The 24740-nt window shown below is 58.9% G+C and overlaps 1 protein-coding gene across 1 annotated transcript; it reads right to left on the reverse strand.

Annotated features, from left to right (window-relative positions):
• Positions 1–2873: 2873 nt before the first annotated feature.
• Positions 2874–24740, reverse strand: LHX9 (LIM homeobox 9; the record flags this gene model as incomplete). The annotated part of the gene is made up of 6 exons (XM_084868585.1): positions 24656–24740; positions 18160–18281; positions 15804–16006; positions 13429–13790; positions 5374–5576; positions 2874–3131 (listed from the first exon to the last, which is right to left on the reverse strand). Exons 2-6 carry the CDS (start codon positions 18277–18279, stop codon positions 2874–2876), a joined length of 1146 nt encoding a protein of 381 aa, XP_084724711.1. The 5' UTR covers positions 18280–18281; positions 24656–24740.

The following is a 24740-nucleotide window of genomic DNA, read 5'->3' on the forward strand; positions in this document are numbered from 1 at the left end:
GATTTAGAATTCTAAAAAAATTCTAGAAGATTCTAAGACTCAAATCTCTGGGGCATTACCGCTACCCTAAGAAATAGACTCAGAGGCAAGTCCAACGGCATGACTAGGTACATTGCAGGCGATTCAGAAGTCTGGAGGTCTTAACACTCTTTGTATGTTCGGCTATTATTATTTTATTATTATTATTATTATTTTAAAAGCGTCTGCATTCACTCCTTTCATAGCTTCTACCTCGAGTGTTGGAAACACGTTAAGCTTTCGACAAAGCTTGTGGGAAATAAAACTCTTTCGATTCAGCACGGTTTGTTCACACAAATTTAATAGGATAAATCACAATTGTTTGGTCCAATAAATATTTGAGGGGGTGGGGGGAATAAGTTTCTATACAATGCATTTTTTTTAAAATCCATAACAAAGGAACAGGGACGCAGCACTAGCCCACGTTCACTGTACTACCCACACGAATAGAGAAAGGTTATTGTTGGATTCCGTCAAAGAGAGTGCACACCGCTTTCTACCGACAGGTCCGTCCCTCTAGCCGCGTAAACCGTCAAAAAAGGGGGTTTTTCAGAAACCAGAGGTCAGACAGGACAAAACTAGTGAGGCGTCCAAAGGGCGTTCCAACAGCCAACCAACAAACACCGAGCATCCTGATCATTCGTATTTTTCTTCTCCACAAAACAAAACAAAAAATAACCCACAAAAAACTGACTTCCGCGTGAGAGCGTTAAGGCACATAGGGAGAAACTGAGTTAGTTATCGTCCGCCTGCTTCCCGGAGCAGACCTGACATAGTACCATAGGCTGTTCCTCCAGAGAACAGCGTGTGTGTGTGTGTGTGTGTGTGTGTGTGTGTGTCGCTGTAGAAGTCTCGGAAGTACATCTCTCAGCCTTAGCCAAGGGTATGTTTGGTCTGGTGAGTGGTAAATGCCCCCCAAAAAAACGTAATTAAAAAAAAAATACATAAAAAAACAGGTTAAAGTCAAGACCCCCACCCCGTCGGAGATGACACCACGAATATAAATCACACCTCTCTTCGGTTACAGTGTTCACGCAATCTCCCGTCCCCTTTCCACTTAATTTTTAATTTTTTTATTTTTATTTTAAAAAATAAGCTACTTTTTTCTGTGCTAGTTTTCTAAAGACCCTGAGCAAAAAGGTACAATAATGCACTTTAGATGTGGGCAGTGAGCTGTCGATGGGGAAACCACACGTCTAGAATACAGCCAGAAGGACACCTTGGGGGTGGGGGGAGGGCGGGAATCTAGGACACAGACGGATGGACCACCAGAGAGGAGGAGATTGGAGGGGGTCCAGGAAGGTGGGGACATGTGCAAAGTTAGTCTTCACAATCCGCTAACGCAACACCTAGATCTTGACTCCTTTCTTTTGTTTTATCTTTCATTATTATTATTATTATTATTTATTATTATTATTATTATTGGGAAATCCACATTCTACTTGGCATTTCACTACCACGGAAGTCTACGGATGGACACTCAGCACTGCCCAGACCAACACGATGTTGAGCTTAAATGAAAAGGAGAACAAACAAACAGAAGGAGGCTGCTGTAAACTAGGAAATACGGTCAGAGCAGGGGCCACGCGGCCTCTGAGTTTATCCGCGTTAATAACGGCTTTTAAATGTCTCAGGTCAGAAAGGTTTCCTTCTGACAAACGTAGGGGCCTGTGCCGAAGTGAAATAAAAACAGAACTAATCAAAGAATTCTCCTCGTTGGTATTCGGCTACAAAGTTGGTTTTTGTTTGTTTTGGTTTTTGGTTTTTGGTTTTGTGTTTTTTTTTTTAACTTATAATGCCAGACACACTGTCACGGTCCAGCTCAAAGCCAATTCGTAAAGCTATTCATGACGTTCACGCTGATTTTTTATTTTTTTTTTCCAGGCTCCTTAAAAAATTATATTTTGCTCATTTCCACGTTCCCTGCGGGGGGAGAAAAAGTTTCATTTGGAGAGAATGGTTTTTCCAACGACCATTGGCAGCTTTGGAAAGCTAAGAAAATGCAGGATTTCCAGCTCTACGGGGGTTTTGTGGGACCGGGGGGAGTTGGAGGACTGTTCAGAGCGGCTAGCGGGCGCTTTGGGAAGCCGTACGACCGGCCCTTCAGAGGACCGAGCGCCCCGTTCCTGGGGGACCCGTTCGACCTCATAAATCTAACGGGTCTCTCCTATCCGAGCTGCCACTGCTACTGCTTTTGCTTAATCATACTCCTCCTTCGCAAGAAAAAGGAGTGTCCAAAACATTCTTTCTTTTTTATCAGTTTAAAAAATTTTTTTTTTTTTTTTAAATGGGACGTTTTCAAAATTCCCTAAGATTAAAAATCACACCCAATGGCAAGATTCCCTAGTGAGTTCTCATCGGCGGATATTTGATTCCCCTAATCCCTGGCCCGGAAATAGGACTATTTTCTCCATCAAAAGACCACTCTCTCTTTTCCCCCCTTCTGAGATTTCTGGAAATAAGGAACATACAATTTTAAGAGGCACTTGGATGATTCAAAAAAAAAACCTTGCTGACTAAATGATCTGATTCATTAAAAAAAAAACACACACAAAAACCAACTACACTTGTAGACAAAATAATAATAATAATAATAATAATAATAATAATAATAATAATAAATACGCTCTGTCAACGGGACGGTAAACTCACTCGCCACGTGGCTGCTGATGCCACACACCCAGCTGTTCTCGTTTCCCAAATTATCTTTCGGGTCAGGAGGGAGGGGCGGGCAGGGGGCGGGGAGATCTTGGCAATAATAAAATAATAATAATAATTAGGATCAGAATCCAAAGAAGAGGAAGCATTTTTTTAAAAAACAAAACCAACAACCATAAAAAAGCAGGACACGGCTGTTAGAAAAGGCTGGTGAGCGTGGTCTGTGGGGGGCTGGCGGGCTCCTGGCTGTCCATGTTAGAGGCCACGGCCGCCCCCGCGGGGAGCAGGGGCTTGGCCAGGTCCGTGAGGGCGGCGGCCGGGCCGGGCGGGGTGAGCGGGCCGCTGTCCGCGGGGGCCGGCGGCGGCAGCGAGGGCCCCTCGGCCTTATCCACACCCCCGTTCTCCTGCCGCAAAAGGTTCCTCCTGAATTTGGCTCGTGCGTTTTGGAACCAAACCTGCAAACCAATCCCAAGGGATGTCTTTACCGAGGTTTCATTTTAGACTCTTTTTTTTTTTTCTGTCTCTCTGTCTTTCCTTTTTATATCCCCTTCCTTCCTTCCTTCCCTCCTTCCTTCCTTCCCTCCTTCCTTCCTTCCCTCCTTCCTTCCTTCCTTCCTTCCTTCCTTCCTTCCTTCCTTCCTTCCCTCCTTCCTTCCTTCCTTTCCTCCTTCCTTCCTTCCTTCCTTCCTTCCTTCCTTCCTTCCTTCCTTCCTTCCCTCCTTCCTTCCTTCCTTCCCTCCTTCCTTCCTTCCATTCTTTCTTTATCCTCACAATTGTAGGGTAAATGGTATTGTCCCCTTTTAAACGTTTTTTATTTTATTTTAATGGTTTGTATTGATTTCAGAGAGGAAGGGAGAGGGAGAGACAGAAACATCCATGATGAGAGAGAAGCAGGGACCGGCTGCCTCCTGCACGCCCCACCCTGGGGATGGAGCCAGCAACCCGGGCCTGTGCCCTGACTGGGAATCGAACCCTGACCTCCTGGTTCACGGGTTGATGCTCAGCCACGGAGTCATGCCGGACGGGCTGCTTTTTTAAAAATATATATATATATATGTTTCTCTTTTTTAAAATAATCGTTTCTGCCCTGGCCGGTCTGGCTCAGTGGGTAGAGCGTCAGCCTGCAGACTGAAGGGGTCCCAGGTTCGATTCGGGTCAAGGGCGTGTGTCTCAATCCCCCAGTAGGGGCCGAACAGGAGGCAGCCAGTTCATGATGCTTCTCGCTCATCGACGTCTCTATCTCTCTATCCTTCTCCCTTCCCCTCTCTCTAAAAACATCTTTTAGCCCGGCCGGCGTGGCTCAGCGGCTGAGTGTCCACCCGTGAACCAGGAGGTCAGGGTTCGATTCCTGGTCGGGCGGGGCACAGGCCCGGATTGTGGGCTCCATCCCCAGGGCGGGGTGTGCAGGAGGCAGCCGGTCCCTGCTTCTCTCTCCTCATGGCTGTTTCTGTCTCTCCCTCTCCCTTCCTCTCTGAAATCAATAAAAATACTTTTTAACAACATATTTTTAAAAAAAATAAAATAATGTTTTTTCTTGGGAGAGAAGGGCCATTTTATTTGCCTTTTTTGTGTTTTGTGCTTTTTTAAAACAATAGATTCCTGCCGGGAACACCATAGATATCCTATCGGCTGCATCCATCCCCTCCCCCAGGCTTAACCGGGCCCACAGGGGGCGCCTGAGCTTCCAGGGGAGACGCCGGACACGGGGCGGGAGAGGAGGGGGGCAGCGACCCCGGAGCCCTCGGCCGCTGTCTTTGGAGGAGGAGGGGCGGGCGGGTCACAGCAGAGCCTGGCTCTCTCCTACCAAACAAGCATCCTTCCCTGGGAGCCTGGGCCGCCCTGCAGACGGTCGCACGGAAGGAGGGCCTTCCCGGGGCCACCGGGCCCAGACAGCCCCCCACGGGGGTGGGGGCGGGGGCGGGGACGGGGGTGGGCGCCTGCCCTGTGTCCCCGGGGAAATAGGGAGGAGGGAACCATCCCAGGCCCCATCCCGCCCCCTGTCTGGCCTGGAAGTTTCTAGAAAAGTGGTTCCTTCCCGTGAGAAATGCCCACTCCGACGGGCTGCTGAGAGGCTCGCCTGCTGTGGCTTTGGGGACAAAGAGAAAAAAGGGGGGGGGGGGGAGAAAGAAAGAAAGAAAGAAAAGGGGATGCACCTGACCTTGGAAGGTCCTGACACAACGCGGGAGCCGGCTGCTGAGAAGCCAGCCGGGCAGGGTCCCCCACAAGGCTGTGCGGGAGCCCTCGGCAGCCACAGCTTAAATAAAAATATGAAAATAAAAACAAAAACAGAACAGAAAGCTACGGCTCCTGCAGACCCTACCCCTGAGCTCTCAGACCAGGGAGGCAGCTGTCCTGGCTGGGAGGACCTCGCTCTGTCTCTGGGGTCCGGGGGATGCACTCTGGCTGCATTGGTTTATTTTATTTATTTTATTTTGTTTTATTTTATTTTATTTATTTTATTTCATTTTATTTTTTTTAAAGATCCTGCTCTCTCTTGGGGCACCTTCCTGGGGTGGGGAGCCCCCCCTGAGACACCTCAGCACCCCCTCTCTGAGCATCATCACCGGACCTGGTGGCGGCGATCCCTGCGTCGGTCAGCAGGGGCAGACCTAGCTCCCTGGCCGGGGCGCAGACAGGCGGGCGGAGGGCAAACGGGGGGCGCAGCGGGCAGAGGGGGTGCACCGGGGGCAGCCTTACCTGCAGCACTCGCTTGGTGAGGCCGGTCTTCTGGGCCAGCTGCTTGAGGTCCTTGGCGTCGGGGTTGTGGTTGATGGCGAAGTAGGACTTCATGGTCCGCAGCTGGTGGTGCTTGAAGGAGGTGCGCATGCGCTTGGTCTTCTGCGAGGGCGGGTAGGGCGGCGGGTCGCGGTCCAGGGGGTCGGCCTCGTTCTCGTTGCAGCCTGCGGGGGGATGAGGGGGGCAGGCAGGTGCTCAGTGCGAGCCCCCGGGGGCGGGAGGAGGGGATGGAGGGATGGATGGATGGATGGGTGGATGGATGGGTGGGTGGATGGATGGGTGGGTGGGTGGATGGGTGGGTGGGTGGGTGAATGGATGGGTGGATGGGTGGATGGGTGGGTGGATGGGTGGGTGGGTGGGTGAATGGATGGGTGGGTGGATGGATGGATGGATGGATGGGTGGATGGGTGGGTGGATGGGTGGGTGGGTGGGTGAATGGATGTGTGGTGGATGGATGGATGGATGGATGGGTGGGTGGATGGGTGGGTGGGTGGGTGGATGGGTGGGTAGATGGATGGATGGATGGGTGGATGGGTGCGTGGATGGAAGGGTGGGTGGATGGATGGGTGGGTGGATGGGTGGGTGGATGGATGGATGGATGGGTGGATGGATGGATGGATAGATGGATGGATAGATGGATGGATGGATAGATGGATGGATGGATGGATGGACCACAGGCCTGGCCAGAAGGATGGAGCAGGAGGTCAGGGGTTTGATTCCCCATCAGGGCATATGCCCAGGTTATAGGTTCAGGCCCCATGAGTTTAAGTTTAAAAAACGTGGCTCTCATCCTAGCCGATGTGGCTCAGTGGATAGAGTGTCGGCCTGTGAACTGAAAGTTTGTGGGTTTGATTCTGGTCAAGGGCATGTGCCTGGGTTGTGGGGCCAATCCCCAGTGGGGGGTTGTGCAGGAGGCAAGGAGGCAGCCGATCGATGATTCTCTCTCATCATGGATGTTTCTATCTCTGTCTCCCTGTCCCTTCCTCTGTGAAATAAATTATATATATATATATATATATATATATATATATATATATATATATATATATATATATATTTAAAAATATGGCTCTCCAAAGAAATGTCAATCGTTGTCCTGTTGATGTTTGGCTCTGTGGACAAATGAGTTTGCCAGTAGGGGGCGTGCAGGAGGCAGCCCATCCAGGATTCTCTCTCATTTTTTTCCCTAAATATATTTTATTGACTTTTACAGACAGGAAGGGAAAGGGATAGAGAATTAGAAACATCGATAAGAAACATCCATCAGCTGCCTCCTACTGGGGATGTGCCCGCAACCAAGGTCCATGCCCTTGACCAGCATCAAACCTGTGACCCTTCAGTCTGCAGGCCGATGCTCCATCCACTGAGCCACACCGGTTGGGGCTCTCATCGCTGTTTCTGACTCTCCTTGCCTTTCCCTGCCTCTCTGTAAAAAAATCAGTAAAACAGCCGAAACCGGTTTGGCTCAGCGGTAGAGCATCCGCCTGTGGACTGAAAGGATCCCAGGTTCGATTCTGGCCAAGGGCATGTACCTTGGTTGCGGGCACATCCCCGGTAGGGGGTGTGCAAGAGGCAGCTGATCGATGATTCTCTCTCATCGACGTTTCTAGCTCTCTGTCTCTCTCCCTTCCTCTCTGTAAGAAAAATCAATAAAATATATATATATTTTAAAAATCAGTAAAACATATATGTTTTTAAAAGATATTTTTTAAAAAAAAAAACTGAAATGAAAAATAAATCGCAGTGGTAACGGCTGTCTATCCCATGAGGAGGGTCTCCAGGCAACCAAACAGCTCCGCGGCCAGCGCCAGCCCCGCCAGCCCGGTGCGGTGCCCAGGAACGCGGCTGATGGCATAGGAACGTCCCGGGGCCTCTCCCCTTTGGCTGACCGGTTGCCAGGACGACGGACTTGGGATGGATACCTTCTGCGAGTGTGGAAGTGAGAGGGACCTCGGAAAGGAAGAGAGAAATACCCTTTTCTCGTATCTCCCCATCCCGCCGTGCTCACACAGCTTAGAGAGACTCTGCATCTCCACTTGGTCTCTATTTCCCGCGGTCGGCAAACCGAGGCTCGCAAGCCACAGGCGGCTCTCTGGCCCCTGGAGGGCGGCTCTTCCACAGAAGACCACGGCTCGGGAGGGTCTGTGTGGAAGACGTGGCCTTAGGAGACGTTTACGTTTAAAAAGTGTGGCTCTCCAGAGACACGTCCGTCGTGGTGCTGTGGGTATTGGGCTCTGCGGACGGATGAGTTTGCCGACCACGGGCCTAAGCGTTTGCTCGTTTTAATGCGCTCGGATCTGAGAGTTTCAGGAGCTGCCAGCCAAGTCTTTTTCTTTTCTTTTCTTTTCTTTTCTTTTCTTTTCTTTTCTTTTCTTTTCTTTTCTTTTAATATATTTCATTGATTTTTTTACAGAGAGGAAGGGAGAGGAGGAAGGGAGAGGGAGAGAGAGCTAGAAACATCAATGAGAGAGAAACATCCATCAGCTGCCTCTTGCACACCCCCCCCCACTGGGGATGTGCCCGCCACCAAGGTACATGCCCTTGACCGGAATCGAACCCGGGACCTTTCAGTCCGCAGGCCGGCGCTCTATCCACTGAGCCATACTGGTTTTGGCTTGGAACTGCTTTAATACGTGTTCCTGGGAGGCATGAGCACAGACTTGTCTGCAGGGGCCCAGGCCTGAGTTCCCACAGGTCCCAGCTCCTCCCAACTCCCAGCTCCTCCCAGCTCCCAGCTCCCAGCTCCCAGAGAGGAAGAGAGAGGGAGAGAGAGCTAGAAACATCCATAAGAGAGAAGCATCGACCAGCTGCCTCCTGCACACCCCCCACTGGGGATGTGCCCGCAACCAACGTCCATGCCCTTGACCGGAATCGAACCTGGGACCCTTCCGTCCGCAGGCCGATGCTCTACCCACTGAGCCACACGGATTTCAGCTCTGCTAATCTCTATTTAACCGGACCGTACGTCACCCCCGGATTATCAATGTACCCGCGAACACAACGGTCCGAGGGGCCTGCCTTAGTCACCCCGGCTTCTGCCCATGAGATTGCAGTCCCGTCGCACACACCTCGCCGGTTCCCTTGACCAGCACCCCGCATGGGATTCTACCTGGGGGCCGGGAGACCTCACTGGGGTCTCACCACGCCCTCTGCTCCCGCCCTCTCCCCCCGAGTCCTGTGTCTTAGCGCGATTTCTAACCGATGTGCGTGCCCCTGGGCCTCTCAGAGGACGCCTGTGGACAGTAGCGATGGGGGGAGACCTGACAAAATCGCCGCTGCTCCCCATGACCGGCGGGTTTGTAATCGGCGGAACGTGTCAGGGCGTCCGAGGCCGCGACGGGTCCCGTTCCCACACAGAACACCGGCCGCGGGCACGGGGGTGGCCGGTGCTCTGTGGCACAGGCAGGAGACTCCCTGTGATTTTCCGGAGGCTGTGTTACCGCTTCCACCGGCGGTCGGCAGACTCCTGAGTCCACAGAGCCAACTAGCCACGGCACCACAACGGACATCTCTCCGGAGAGCCACACTGTTTAAACTCAAACGTCTTCTAAATATATATTTTTTTTATTGATTTTTCACAGAGAGGAAGAGAGAGGGATGGAGAGTTAGAAACATCGATGGGAGAGAATCATCTATCAGCTGCCTCTTGCACAGCCCCCACTGGGGACGTGCCCGTAACCAAGGTACATGCCCTTGCCCGGAATCGAACCCGGGACCTTTCAGTCCGCAGGCTGATGCTCTATCCACTGAGCCAAACCGGTCCCGGCTCAAACGTCTTCTAATGCAGCTCCTTCCACACAGACCCGCCCAGGCCGTGGTCTTTTGTGGAAGAGCCACCCTCCAGGGGCCAGAGAGCCGCAGGGGGTGGCTCGGGAGCCGCCGTTTGCCGACCACGGATGCAATGACAAAAGCCTTACATCTTTCAGCGTAATAGAGCCATCTACCGTGTTTCCCCGGAAATAAGACATCCTCCGAAAATAAGACCCACTTACAGGTTTCCTTCTGAGTGAAATATGAGGCATCCCCCCGAAAATAAGCCCCCCTGTCTCAGAATGCTATTGCTAAACATGAGAGATTTGGTCCACTGATTCTGAAAGAAATGGAGTCACAGGAAATTCACCGGGAAATCCAGGAACTGGATGGTTAGGATGATGTTCCAGAAGATGACGACATGATTGTCACTGAATAAATGAGTACATTCTTGATCCTGTGGGATTCACAGTGTGTCTGGTTTGTGCTGACAACGACCGTACTGCCGTACCGTACACAGGGAATAAATTCCCTTTATTTTCATTTCACCATAAATGTGTACCGCATTCTTCTTCATGGGAAAATAAGACATCCCCTGAAAATAAGACCTAGCGCGTCTTTGGGAGCAGACATTAATATATAAGACACTGTCTTATTTTCGGGGAAACAGGGTATGTCACCGGCAGGCTAGCTCAGCACACGATCCAAAATCGCCTGCCCGCACGTGTAACTGCAAATACACTCGTTCTGCAAACCCGCACGCGATGGCGTGTCCCCGGGGCCTCCTTCGGAAGCCGCGGCGGGGGTCCCCCTCCCCCCGGCCCCCCGTTTACGGGACGCGATGATCTCTCTTTTAAAACCGTCTCCGCCGCACGCACATCTGGCGCCGCGTTAACGGGAAGCTCTGACTATTTTATTGTTGCGGTCTTTCCCCCTGTTCCGAGGGGACCTTCTGGCCGGAACCGCTCCCGGGGAGACCACTAGGGGTCAGTGCCAGGCCGAGGCAGCAGCCGCCGGGCGCTTCTGAAATGGGAGGTTTGGAGCCAGAGGCAGAGGGACCCTCAATGAATGAAGACCGAGCATCCAAACCACAGCGGCCTGCCCTCCACCACAATTTCTCACCCCAGGAGGGGGAGAGAGAGGGAAGGGTCACGTCAATCCAGCATCCCACACACATTTCCCAGCCGATTCCTACAGGGCCTGCCCTCTGCACACCCAGGGGGCCGGGGAAGCGCCAGCCTGCTAAGATTCCCCAGGAGAGGCGTCTGCCCGCCTTCTCTCCATCGCCAGCCCGTCCCTGCCCAGCCTCCCCTGCCCAGCCTCCCCTGCCCAGCCTCCCGTGCTCATTAGCGGATCTCAGCTCGGTGTTTGGAAAGGATGCCTGCCGTGTCCGCTCGCTGTTTGTCTGGTGTCAGCGGGCCTCTCTCCCGGAAGCCGAGATGGCAAGGCCAGACCCGAGCGGAGCCAGGGCCGAGGAGGGCGAGAGCCAGCCAGGGCTTCGTCTCCCTCTCTCCCCCGACGTGCTGGGTTCGCCCCAAGCCTTCCTGTCGCCGGTAAAGGGGGGCGGGGGGTGATAGGAGTCCGTTTCTCCGGCTGATGGGAGAGAAATGGGGGCTGTGTGCTCGCTCATCTCTCCGGGGGCGGGGGGAGTCCGGGGCGGATGGGCGATGGGGCGGGCGGATGAAGGGGCATCTGGGCCGAGGCGGGCAGACTAAGGGGGCGGCGGGGAGGGGGGTGGGAGGGAGAGAAAGGCCCCAGCATCTCTCCTCCTCCTCCTCCTCCAGCCTCCCCCACAGCCCTGAGGCTGGCCGCACCCGTTTGCAAACGGAGGACCCAAAGGAAAGGAAGCTTCTGTTCTTTTAAAGAAAAACAGACGTGGACTCGCGGGTTCTCCTCGGAGCCGGAGGAGAGCGACATTCTACCGCGCTCAGAGCGCCCACATCCCCCTCACGGGAAGGGAGAGGCTGAGCAGAGCCGCAGTCAGGCCCTGACCGGTGTGGCTCAGTGGATAGAGCGTCGGCCTGCGGACTGAAGGGTCCCGGGTTCCATTTCCGTCAAGGGCATGGACCTTGGCGGCGGGCACATCCCCAGTGGGGGGTGTGCAGGAGGCAGCTGATCGATGTTTCTCTCTCATCGATGTTTCTAGCTCTCTATCCCTCTCCCTTCCTCCCTGTGAAAAATCAATAAAATATATTTTTACAAAACAACAACACATTCAGCCAATTTGATTCAATCAATGAGGGGAAACCAGGCTGGCTTCAGTTTAGAGAGAATTGCCCTTCACCCTTCAGGGATTCCTGCTGGTCTCTCTCTCTCTCTCTCTCTCTCTCTCTCTCTCTCTCTCTCTCTCAGTAGGGCGCTGGAGCCTCGGTGAGTGGCTCCGGATTCCGATTCCGATATCTCATTCCATGAATAAAGGACAATTTCCGCCCAGGCTGCCCCGCCCGGGACCCCACCCCGGGTGGCACCAATGAAGCGTGGACAAAGGGGTCCGGACCAGAGAGAGCGCAGTGGGGAGAGCAGGGAGCTGAGACCCTCTGCCTACCGGGGTTCGGGGTTCGGCAAAACCAGGGTCACCCGCCACCCGGACACAAACTGCCCTGGTGGGCGCCTCTCGGGACCCGCCCCCGGCCCTGGCGTGAAACCACGGGGACCACTGCGCTGCGCAGGGCCCCCCATTCTCCGTCTCTCCCAGCGGGTCCAACCCTGGAAACTCTGGGCGTCCCCACCCGACCCCTCCTGCCCCTGCCCTTGGACAAGCCACTGCTCCGATGGGTGGGACACTGCTGAGCCAGAAGGAAGGGGAGGAAGAGAAAACTAGAGGCATCCATGTGCATTCTGGGGTGCCCGCGTCCCCCTGATATTCCCGCGCAGGGCAACAGAGTGGGGCTGCCGCCCTGTGGCCTCCAAGGTCCCTCCCAACAGAGCGACTCCCCTAGCCCCATCCGCCTGAGCTCCCGGCCTGAGCCGGACCAGGGTCTGAGAAGCCACATCCTCAGGGCGGGTCCTGAGACTCCCCAAGGTTGGCCCAGGGCGACGGGAACCCCCTTTCCTAGGCAGAGTGCCATGGGGTCCCCAGGCCTGACCCCACCCCCATGTGGGGGTGGAAGGGGGGTGCAGGCTACACACCATAGGCGATGGGCGCTGGAGAGAGACAGATGCTGGTCCCTGTGTCCCCAACGCCTGCGCCTACGTTTTGTTTTCCGTTAAAAGAGGAGGTGGGTGGAGGACCAAGAGCGGGGACACGAGACACCCCCCCATCCCCACCCTCACCCCACCCTGAGCGCCTCACGTGCAAGCCCTCTCCCCCTTCCCGGCGGCCTGGACCCCACCCTCCCTCCGGAGCCAGCTCACCCTCCAGCGGCTCCCACCGCCCCCATCCGCCAGCGGCTTCTCCCCAGCCTCAGGGCTGGCGTTTTCCGCGCTCCTGTCTACTGCTTTCCTGGCTAACTCAGGGCTGGCCACCGACCGCAGCCTCTGCCCCCAGCCCCAGGGCCTCGGCGGTTGGCTCGGATGATTTTTTTATTTCTCTGCTACATTTAGGAGAGCCTTCTCCGGGGTCTATAAAGCACTTCCACCCAGGAACTGCCCAGGGCAATGGGCTGGGAGTGGGAGCCAGACATTAATGGGCTCGTTAACTAACTAATGACCAGGACTCTGCCAGCCCTTTGGGGGGGGGGGTGGAGACAGACGCCATGAGAATTGTGGGTGCCCGGTGTCTTTTGTGGCCACGGCTCAAACCAAGGGTCCTCTATCTCCCCCTCCCTCCCCCTCCCTCCCCGTCTGTCTCTCTCCAAGTTCTCCCTCTCCTTCTCCATCCCTATCACTCCCTCTCCCTCTCCCTCCTTCCATCCCTATCCTCCCGTCCTCCCTCTCCTTCTCCATCTCCATCACCCCATCTCCCTCTCCTTCTCCATCCCTATCTCTCCCTCTCCCTCTCCCTCCTTCCATCCCTATCCTCCCGTCCTCCTCCATCCCTATCCTCCCATCTCCCTCTCCTTCTCCATCCCTATCACTCCCTCTCCCTCTCCCTCCTTCCATCCCTATCATTCCTTCTCCCTCTCCTTCCTTCCATCCCTACCCTCCCGTCCTCCCTCTCCGCCTCCATCTCCATCACCCCCTCTCCCTCTCCCTCCTGCCATCCTGACGGAAGGGATCAGAAGGACTTCCCGGAACTAGACCCCCGCCGGCGGGCAGGAGCCCCGCGGGGTGCTCTGGGGCACACTGTCCAGGGACGGAGGGTGGATGGATGCGAGGACCACGCACCTGAGCCGTAGCTGACGAGGTCCACGCCCAGCGCCGGGCTCTTGCGCTTGCGCGGCCGGCCCTTGGGCACGGCGCCGGTGCCATTGAAGTAGGGCAGGGCCAGGCCGCCGCCCTTGGCCGCCAGCTCGGTGTAGCTGAGCGGGGCCGCGGCCGGGTACTCGGCCTGCAGCAGCGCCTCGAAGTGCGCGCGGCAGTACACCAGGCGGTCCTTCATGCCGAAGTGGTCGCCCGTGGTCAGCGTCTTGCTGCAGGTGGAGCAGGTGAAGCAGCTCAGGTGGTAGACGGCGTCCCGCGCCCGCATCACCATCTCCGAGGCCGAGATGCCCAGGTGGCAGCGGGCGCACCGCTGCACGGAGAACCTTCTGGAAGGGAAAGGGAGTCGGGGAGTCAGGGCGCGGCTGGCAGGGCCAGTCTCCCCGCGAGGGACACCCCGGGGCTGAGGGGGCCAGCAGTGGCCATTCATTGCATCTGCTAATTTGTCCTTTTTGGGATCCACCGAGCCAAGGACCCTTCCGTTCCAGCAGCTGGTCCTGAGCTTCCTTCTCTGTACAATGGAGGGTTTTTTTTTAAAAAAAATATATATATATTTTTATTTGATGTCAGAGAGGACGGGAGAGAAAGAAACATCCACGAGGAGAGAGAATCACTGACCGGCCGCCTCCTGTTTGCCCCACACAAGGGATCGAGCCCAGAATCCGGGCCTGTGCCCTAGACCAGGGGATTAGCCGTGACCTCCTGGAGTTGATGCTCAGCCCCTGAGCCACTTGGACCAAGTTTTTTGTTTGTTTTAGAGAAAATTAAAACGGCCCCAACCGGTTCTGCTCGGTGGATAGAGCGTCAGCCTGCGGACTGAAGGGTCCCGGGTTCCATTCCGGTCAAGGGCATGGACCTTGGTTGCGGGCACATCCCCAGTGGGAGGTGTGCAGGAGGCAGCTGATGGATGTTTCTCTCTCACCGATGTTTCTGGCTCTCTATCCCTCTCCCTTCCTCTCTGCGGAAAATCAATAAAATATATTTTTTTTTCTAGAAAAAGAAAATGAAACAGCAGCCTCTGCACTCGCTGACTCGCCACGGATGGAATCTGTTGCGATTGCAACGCAAGTGGAAACGGCTCTGGGCTCCAAAGCGGCTTCAGTTCTAACCGCGTCGCTCAGGGGGCTGCGCGCGGAGCGGGTCCCCAGCGCCCGCTCTCCATCCCCTTCCCGGTCCGAGCACCACGGAGGGCGACCGGCGGCGGAGGAACACACTACCGGCGCCCGGCAGCCTGCAGTCCCCACAGCGGGGACGGATGGACCGGGCACTGGGCTCCTGGCTCCCGGCTGGGGCAGTCCTACCTTCCCAGGTCATTTATGAGGTCCCCCCCCCGCCCCGTCACCCCCGGCCGCCCTCACCCAAACAGCAATGCCCAGCGGCTGCTGCGGGGCCAGAGTCAGGGTTTGGGTCTAAGGCACAGCCCTCGCCCAAATTCGTAGTAAACGGAAAAAAAATACAAAACAAACACCAAACACCCGGCTTTCGCAGAAACCGGTGTGGCTCAGTGAATAGAGCGTCGGTTTGCGGACTGAAAGGTCCCGGGTTCGATTCCGGTCAAGGGAATGCACCTTGGTTGCCAGCACATCCCCAGTGGGGGCTGTGCAGGAGGCAGCTGACGGATGTTTTTCTCTCTCATTGATGTTTCTAACTCTCTATCCCTCTCCCTTCCTCTCTGTAAAATATCAATAAAATAAATTAAAAACAAAAAACAAAAACCACTCTTTCGCCTGGGAGGACCAGGACGCGTTCTGCTACTCCGCACGGGGGTCCCTGCACATCCCGGTCCCCCACCTCCACCCCCCCCAACTTAACGGTCCGCCTTGGAGCTGCTGATGGAAGCGGACACAGCGGACTTCCCTGGTCTCCAGTCCCCTAATGGGTCCCCGAAGGGGGCGGGGGAAAGACAGCGGGAGCGGGGTGCGCGGGGCGGGGGACCCCCGGGCAGGGGCGCACGGGGGTCCCTGCCCATCCCGGCTCCCCATCTCCCTCCCCGCAACCTAATGGTCCGCCTTGGGGCTGCTGATGGAATCAGAGGCAGCCGGTTTCCCTGGTCCCCGGTCCCCCTCATGGGTCCCCAGAGGGCTGAGAGGCCTGGGGAGCAGAGCGCGCGGGGAGGGGTGCCCTCCGGGCAGGGGCGCACGGGGGTCCCTGCCCATCCCGGCCCCCCATCTCCCTCCCCGAAACCTAACGGTCCGCCTTGGGGCTGCTGATGGAAGCGGACACAGCGGGTTTCCCTGGTCCCCGGTCTCCCTCACCGGTCCCCAAAGGGGCGAGAGGCGGGAGGAGCGGGGCGCGTGGGGCGGGGGAGCCCGGGGAGGGTGCCCTGGCGGCGGGGCGCAGACCTGTAGTAGTCCTCCTTGCAGTAGATGCTGCCGTCCTTGGCGAAGCAGGTGAGCTCGGACTCCAGCGCCAGCTTGCACTCGCAGCACTGCAGGCAGCGCAGGTGCCACTGCTTGTCCACGGCCAGCAGGTAGTAGCGGTCCGCGATCTTCCCGCCGCAGCCGGCGCACAGCGCGGGCTTCTCGGGGCTCAGCGGGGGCAGGCCCTGCGGGGGGAGCGCAGGGCAGAGGTGAGGGGGCGCGGGCCACGGGATGAAAGGGGGCTCGGGCCCAGGACCCAGGGCCGCCGGGTGAAAGGGGCGCGGAACGCAGGAGCGAGGGCGCGTGGGGGACCCTGGGTGCCAACGCGCCAGAGCGCACAGCGCACAGCGGGAAACCTTCGCTCCCATCCCGTTAGCCTCACCGCCTTCCCGCCTCTTCCCCGGACCGCCGGCCACCCCAGCCTCTTTGAAAAAATCCTGAAGGCGCACAAGGAGGACTGTTTGGGGCTTGTTTCCAAACAAGATGGAAAAGGAGCCCAAACCGGTGCGGCTCCGTGGATAGAGCCTCGGCCTGCGGACTGAAGGGTCCCAGGTTCGATTCCCGGGCAAGGGCATGGACCTTGGTTGCGGGCACATCCCCGGTGCGGGGCGTGCAGGAGGCAGCGGATGGATGTTTCTATTGTAGCTCTCTATCCCTCCTCTCCCTTCCTCTCTGTAAAGAATCAATAAAATATATATTTTTTAAAAGATGGAAAAGGGTGAAAAGTGTGGCTTTCAAAGCAGGCGGAGCAAAACCAGGGGCCCTGCTGTCTCTGGGGAGCAGGGAGAGGGCTCCCACAGGCGCGGATTGTTTGTAAACAAACAGGGTCACAACCGTGTCCAAATCCCGGGGAGCAGCGGCAGCAGGATTGGGGGGTTTTATACCCGAGCTCCGGCTCTGGCTCCTGGTTTGGGCCCCAGTTCTGATGGGGTGAACAGGGCAGAAGTGGTTTTGCCTGGTTCCCAGGGACCTGGACCTCTCTCTGGTCCGGGTGGAAAGCGGGGTTCCCGGGAGGGAGGGCCCTGGGGGGTACCCCCTCCGCAGCCCCCAGCGAGCACCCAGACCCTCCTCCTGGGACAGCAGTTCGTCGCTCAAATTCAACTCCCCGCCTGGTCCCTGCTGAGGACTGAGGATACGGGGAACCGCCCCGATTATGGGGAGCCCCGCCGGGAAATGTGGGGTAATGGCTGTTTGTCTGGAAACGGGGTGACCCTAACCCGGGGGCTGGAGAGGCTGCGCTCTGGCCATTTCCTTCCAGACTTTCCGGGAAACTTTTCCTGGCAAAGCCACGTTCCGCCCGCAACTCAGACCCGGGGGCCCAAGCGCTGAATTCGGGTTCTAAATGAGAAAATATCCACCCCGGGGCGCTTCGGGGAGAGGGGAGGGGGACCCCAAAGCCGGCCGAGCAGCCCCCCATAAGTCTGAGCTGGGGTCCCCGCAGGCCCTGATTTTTGTAGTTTATCCCTCCGGTTCACGGTCGGGTTCGGGGTCCAGTTGGGAGCGGGAAGCGGCAGCTCAGATGGAATCAATGGGTTTTCTTTATGGGGCGGACGTGCCTGTGAATGGCAGGACCAGCAGCGACGGGAAAACGTCGTTTTTTAAATTCGTTCTCGCCCAAAAAAGTCTTTTTAAAAAAAAAAAAAAATTCGTTCTCGCCCCCAAAAAGTCGTTTTTAAGTTCATTCTCGCCCCCCAAAAAATCATTTTTTAAAAGTTTGTTCTCGCCCCCCAAATCATTTTTTTTAGTTCCTTCTCGCCCGGGCCTCGCGCCCCGCTCCGCCGGCTGTTCTGGCTGTTCCGTTAGGTCTCGGGGCACATCCTCCGGGTCCGGACAGGACAGGAGCGCACGGTGGGCCGTCCTGACCCGCTAGCGGGGCCGGTCTGAGCTGCCGGGACCTCGAAAACCGCTGCTTTTGGGGAGCCCGGCTCCAGAGCAGCAGCGGGGACCCGCCTTCCTAATCCAACCCAAAGGCCCCAGACCCGGGCTCCCGGCTCCCGCGTGGCCAGGACGCCTGGGCAGCCCCGGCTCTGGCCCCGGGCCGCCCTCCCCATCCATCTGCGGGGACACGCCCGGGCAGCCGAGGGGCGCTGGCTGGGACCCCAGTCTCAGGTCCCCATCCCTTAGCTACGGGACCCCCTGCGCGTCTGGGGATGGCGAGCGCGGGGGTCTCCGTGGCGGATGGAGACGTTTCCCGGCGGAGAGAGGCGGGCGTGGGGGGCGCGGAGCCCCGAAAACCTCCCCACCAGCCATCCCGGCCCCCCCATCCTCCCGGGGCGCGGGGACCCCCATCCTCCCTCCCGGGGCGCGGGGCGCGGCTGGCACGGCGGGGCCCCCTTACCGGGTCGCCGCGGCCGCCGAGCGGCGCGCCCTTGGCCAGGCGGGCGTCGCCCTTGGACCGGCGCTCCATCTCCTCCACGAGGCCCTGGAGGTGGCCGCCGGGGAGGCCGTGGAAGAGCATGGCTGCGGGGCGGGAGGGACACGCTCGGTCTGCGGCCCGGCGCCCGCGATCTCCGTGGACGCGGCCCGGGGCGGGGGGCTCAGCCGCGCATCCGGGGCGCGGGGCGCGCAGAGCCGCCGGGGCGGGAGGGACGGGCCGGAGGAGGGAGCGGGGGAGGGCGCGGGGAAGGATGGACAGCGATCTGCTTTGGGGAAGAAAAAGGACGGAGAGGGAACCACACAGAGAAGGAAGAAAAATAAAGAGAAATCACCCCAAAGCCGGCTGCTCCGGCGCCGGGAGCGCAGAGCCGAGGGAGAGGGGACCCCAGGGCAGGAGGGAGGGAGGGAGGGAGAGGGGAAAGCGATCTGCTTTGGGGAAGAAAAGAGGAAGAGAGGGAACAAACAGAGGGAAGAAGAAAAGAAAAAAAAAGAAGAAAATTCACCCCAAACCGGCGCTCCCCGCGGCCGCCGCGCAGGAACCAGCAGCCGCGCGGGGAGGAGAGGGCAGAGGCGCGGGCGGCCGGCTCCGGGGGGAGATCCAGTCACCGAGGAGCCGCGGGGGGCGCGGGGCGCGGGGCGCGGGGGACCCGGTCCGGAGCACAAAGCGCGGGGAGGGCGCCCCGTCCGTCCGCCCGGGGGTCCGGCGCTGCGGGCCGGCTGCGTGCGGACTGCGCTGCCCGCGGCCACTGCGCTCCGAGCCCAGCAGCCCAGCGCGGCCGGCGAAGGGGAGGAGGGGGCGGGGGAGGAGGAGGAGGAGGAGGAGGAGTTGTTCTCTCTCCGGAGCCGCCAGGGCTGCTTCCCCCCCTTTTATTCAGACAACAAAGACCTGTCATCCTCCTCTCACCCCCCCACGGGCACGCGGGGACACAGGGCCGAGGGGGGTGGGGGCGTGGGAGGGGGGCCTTCTGCGTCCCTGCTGCCCCAGCGCAGCGCGAGCACAGATACACACACACAGACACACAGAGACACACACAGAGACACACACACAGACACACACACACAGAGACACACACACACAGAGACACACACACACACAGACACACACAGATACACACACACAGACACACACACACTCACACACAGACACACACACAGACACACACACATACACAGAGACACACACAGACACACAAACACACAAACACAGACAGACATACACACAGAGACACACAAACACACAGACACACACACACACACACAGACACACAAACACAGACAGACACACACACAGACACACTCACACACACAGAGACACACACACACAGACACTCACACACGCTCACACAAACACACACACTCACTCTCACACACTCTCACACATACACACACTCACACAAACACACACAGATACAGACACACACACAGACACACACACACACTCACACACACACACTCACACAAACACTCACACTCTCACACTCACACACCCTCCCTAGGCTTCTGGGCCCTCACATTTTTAAGGAGCCCTTCTCCTCCCCGCCAGGCTGGCCACTGGTCCCAGTCCACCCAGTTCCCGGCTCTCCCAGGCCCAGAGGCGGCTCCTCCAAACTTTGGATTTCCTCCGGGACCGGCCGGCCCGCTTCCCGCCCCGAGAAGGCCAGGCTGGAGGGCGATCCGTCCCTCCCAGCCCCCGCCCTCGATGGGGGGCTCTAAGCAGGCCGCCCCTCCCTTCCCCAGGGGACCCCAAGGGGACCCGGGGCTGGGGCCGCCCGCCCCCACACCCGCCCACGTGTTTCCAGAGTTGACTCTGGGGGGCAGGCTGTGCTTGGGGGGAATCGGGGTGGAGAGGGGGTGTCGCGGGGGGGGGGGGGGGTCAGGGTGCCCCTGGCCCTGTCCCTGGAGAGATGGGTGTCTGACTCTCTCAGCGGGTCGGGTCTGAGGGGCCCCGGCCCCCCTTGGACACGTGTCCGTGTGGGCAGCGCTGGAGCTGGGGACGCCGGTGAGCTGGGCTGGCCTGCTGCCCGGGGTCCCCACTGCCCTGGGGGCCAGGGGGCCAGAGACCCCGCCCAGGGGTCGCTTAGGAGGGTGTGAGGGGGCTGGGCTCCTGGCTGCGGAGGAGGGAGGTGAGCGCTGGCCGGCATGTCTCTGTGTGTCTGTATCCGTGCTGTCTCCCTGGTCGGGCACCCCTCCTCGGCCCTACCACGGCCCAGGGGGGATGGTCAGCTCATTCCAACCACCGGCCCCCGGCCGCTGGGCATGGGGGGGCGGGGGGCTGCAGGATTGGGCCGGCTTGGAAAGGAGAGGAGGAGGCCGGCTGCTGCCTCCCTCCCTCCCTCTGGCCCCCTGCTCCCACCCTCCCCGCCACCCCAGGAGCAGAGGGCGGTGTCCTCACACATCCCCGGCCCTCAGGGAAGTCCCCCGGGGGCGGCCGACTCCCTTCCCTCTGCGGGAGGGACCAGGCACTTCCCAAACCTGGAGGGATGGAGGGAGAGGAAGAGGAAGAGGAAAGGAGGGAGGGAGGAAGGGAAGAAGGGAGGAAGGGAGAGAGGGAGGGAAGAAGGAGGGAAGATGGGAGGGAGGGAAAGAGCGAGAGAGGGAAGGAGGGCGGGAGGGAAAAAAGGAAGAGGGAGGGGAGGGAGGAAGGAGGGAAGGAGAGAGGAAGAGAGGGAGGAAGGAAGGAGGGAGAGAGGCCCGAAGGAGGGGGAGAATGGGAGGAGGGAACCCTGGGTGCAGAGCCCGACTCCCTTCCTAATACGTCCTTTTCTGAAGCTGCCTTAGTCACCGCTTCCATGACCCCCAAGTCTGCCCCCCACCCCACCCCACCCCGTTCTTTTCTCAGGAGTCAGAGCTAATGCCATTTGCAGACTGGACGCCGGGAGGTCCCCGGGTGCCAGAATGTGGCTCCGAAAACACAATTTCACACAAAAACGAAGCCAATCAAGCAGACTAAGCCGGGGCACCCTCCCCCTCTACCCCCCCCAAGCCGGGCAGCCAGGCCGTCAGCGGGTGGCTATTTACTGTAAGTAACGCAATTAGGCCCTCTGGACGGAAATCAATGAGCTTCGCAAATCCCCGCGCCTGCTGGGAGCTCAGCGAAGGGCCCGGGGAGGGCCGGGGCAGCCCCCCTTCCCCAGACAGCAGGTCCCCCGAACAAAGCGGGGATGGCCCCCCACAAGCCAGCAGGCAAAAGGACTGAGGCCCGAGGAGGAGGAGGAGGAGGAGGAGGAGGAGGAGGAGGAGAGGAGAGGAGAGGAATATCTCTCCATTCAGGGAAGGAGACTCCAGGAGATGGGAAATGTGGGACCTCCATCCAGGGACCTGCTCTCCTGTTTCTGAGCTGAATTTTTGCTTCCCACCCCCGACCCCCCCCCCCCACACACACACACAGGCACCTCCTGCCCAAATGGGGGTTTGGGATTCGGTTTGGCTGTCCTTGGATTTTGGGGTCCAGAAGCTCAGCGAAAGCAACAAAGGCCTCGCAAGAATAAGACTCTCCTCGCAAGCGCTGGAAGTTTGGAGACTCGGGCGGTGAAAAGTTAGCGGGCAGCGCCAGGGAACCAAGCCTGAACACTGTGGAAATGGCCAGCGCGGCTCAGGGGTTGACCTATGAACCTGGAGATCGGGGTTCGAGTCCCAGTCAGGGTTGTGGGCTGGATCGCCAGCGTGGGGCCTGCAGAAGGTCCAGGATCCTCCCTCATCCTGGATGTTTCTCTCTCTCTCTCAGTTTCCTCTCCCCTCTGACATCAATAAAAGAATTTTGTTTTTAACGTCCAGGGCAGGCAAAGACAGAGTCCCATCAGCCTTCCATCCACTCATTCATTCACTCACTCACTCACTCATTCATTCATCCACTCATTTAATCATCCATCCAACCATTCATTCACTCACTCATCCATCCATCCATCCATCCATCCACTCTCTCACTCATCCATATAATCATCTATTTACTCATCCATTCACTCACTCATTCACTCACTCACTCATTAATTCACTCACTCATTAATTCACTCATTCATTAATCTACTCCTCCATCCATCCTTCCATCCACTCACTCATCCATCCACTCACTCATCCATATACTCATTCATTCACTCATTCATTCACTCACTCATTACTCCACTCATCCATCCACCCATCCATCCATCTACTCCCCCATCCATATACTCATTCATTCATTCACTCACTCATTCACTCACGCATTCACTCATCTCTCTGCCCACACCTATTTGTCCTTCCCCTCTCAGCTCCGGGGAAAGCGGGCACCTTCCGGAAGCAGTTTCCGCCGGGATCCGGCTCCGCCTGCTTCTCCTTATAAAAGTCGGTAATGAGTTCCTGCGCCCGAGGGGTGAGCCACTTCCCCTGAGGAGGCAGACGGACCGACCCCTCCCTCCGGCTCTGCCTCCAGGAAGCTGGCGGGGAGCCGGGGGCGGGCGGGGGGCTGTCCAGGGTTCGGGAGGTCCTGGGTAGATCCGCGGATATGACACCCCAGCCTCCCGCTCCGGTTCCTTCAAGGGAAAGGAGGAGAGGGTACCCCAAGGATGTAGGGGTGTGGCCTGGGGTGTCCTAGCTGTTTTGTCGGGGAGCCCCGGAAAGTTACCCAAAGAGGCGGCCCTCCTGGCCACCGCTCAGGCTCAAAGGACTTGACGGGGACCGTCCTGGAGGCTCTGCCTTCTCCCCGCTTTGGGTACCCTAAACGCCACGGCCCAGAAGCCAGGGCCAGTCTGCAGTCGGAACCAAAGCTCCCTTCGGGACAGGGAGACCGGATTCTGGGCACCCGCACCCCGCTCTCCCTGCGGTTCCCGGGGTACAGCGCGCGGGGCTGGGAGACTCCGGGGGCACAGGCGCTGGACCCACAAATGAAAAAAAATGCCATCCCTGGGACCCACCGGGCCATGTCCTGGCCTCTGGTTCTGACGACGTGACTCCGAAGACAGGGAGTGTGAAGCGAGACCATTAAGTCCACGCTCTGCAAGGAGATAATATTAAGAAATGTGTGCTACCAAGCGGAGTCCGCCAGGACGAGGTACAGAACGACCCACATGCCAACCTTACGCTCGCAAGTGCGACCTCTGGCTCTGCTGTTCGATGAGGGGATGTGGCCCCAGGGGTCCAGGTCCTGGATTCCCGCCGGGAGGACGGCAGAGACCCAAAGGCCCCAGAGGGGAGGAGGAGAGGGGGTGCCGGCTTCACCGGGGTCCCCGGACCCCCATCCAGAGCACCAGGGGCCCCGGGTCTCTCCAGACCCGCAGGCGGGCCCGGCCTCCGGGCCGCAGGGAGCTGGCGAGGAGGCGAGGAGGGACCCGGGTCTGGAAGGGGTGGTGCCGGCTCTGGGCGCCCCGGGACCCAGGGAGCCAGTGATGTCCTGGTTTGGGGTTTGGGTACCCCGCACGGAGCGCTGCACAGAGCGCTGACCACCCAGCGCTGGGCGCCCGGCTGCATTGGGCGGGACTGGGAACCGCCAGGCCGCTCCCAGTCCGCGGACAGAGGGGACCCCCTCTGTGCCAATCTCCCTAACTCCCCCCCTCCCCCCCCAGCGAGGGTGCATGTCCTGGCTGGACTCTCCCGGGAGGAGGGACCCCGCAGGACCCGCTGGGAATGAGCCGGGGGCTCAGCTGCCAGGAGGGGACCCCAGCACCCAGCCCCGCGCCCCCTCTCCGCGCCCCTGGCCAAGCCCCCGCCGGCCACCGGCTCCCTCCCTCCTGGGCCCCGGGAGGACCTGGGCGCAGCCGCCACGCGTGAACCCCTCTGGGCTCGGGCACCGCGGCCCCGGCCCCCCGGCCCCCGGCCCGGGTCTCCCTCCCGGACACTCCGACACTCCGGAGAGGCCGGACACTCCGCTGATGTTTACGCCACCCTGCCGGGGCGATTCTAAACACACAGCCTCTCCCTCCACCCAGAGGAGGCGCACAGGCGTGGACACACACAGATATTCACACACTCACACACACACACACACACTCACACACACACACACACACACACTCACACACCCTCTCCTCCACCCAGAGGAGGCGCCCAGGCGTGGACACACACAGATACTCACACACTCACACAGACACACACACACACAGACACACACACACACACTCACACACACACACACACACACACACAGGCACGCATGCACACAGGCGGTGCGCGCCGGCCCCGGAGGGAGAGGAACCGGGAAAGCGCGGCTCCCGCCCGGCTCCCGCTCACCCGCCTCCAGCGCCGCTCGGCGGGTCCGGAGCCCGGAGCCCGGGGCCCGGGCGGGCTGCCCCCCGCGAGCCGGAGCCGGTCCGCCAGCCGCGGGGGCGCCGGGGAGCGGCCTCCTCCTCCCTCCGCGCGGGTCCCGGAGCCGCAGACCCGCGGGGCGCGCAGGGCCCCGGTGCCCAGATGCCGGAGCGCCCGCCTCCCTCCTCCGCGCGCCCCGGGGCAGAGGCTGCGGGCGCCAGGAGTGCCCCACCCACCGGGCTCACCTGGGGCTGGGGTCCCCCCAGAGCCGGCCTCGGGGAGGGGGCGGGGGCGGGGGAGGCGGCCGGGCCGGGTCTCGCCGAGGTTCCC

Source organism: Pipistrellus hanaki, assembly GCF_964339955.1.
Source record: "Pipistrellus hanaki genome assembly, chromosome: 20".
In the NCBI taxonomy this organism is placed as follows: Eukaryota; Metazoa; Chordata; class Mammalia; order Chiroptera; family Vespertilionidae; genus Pipistrellus; species Pipistrellus hanaki.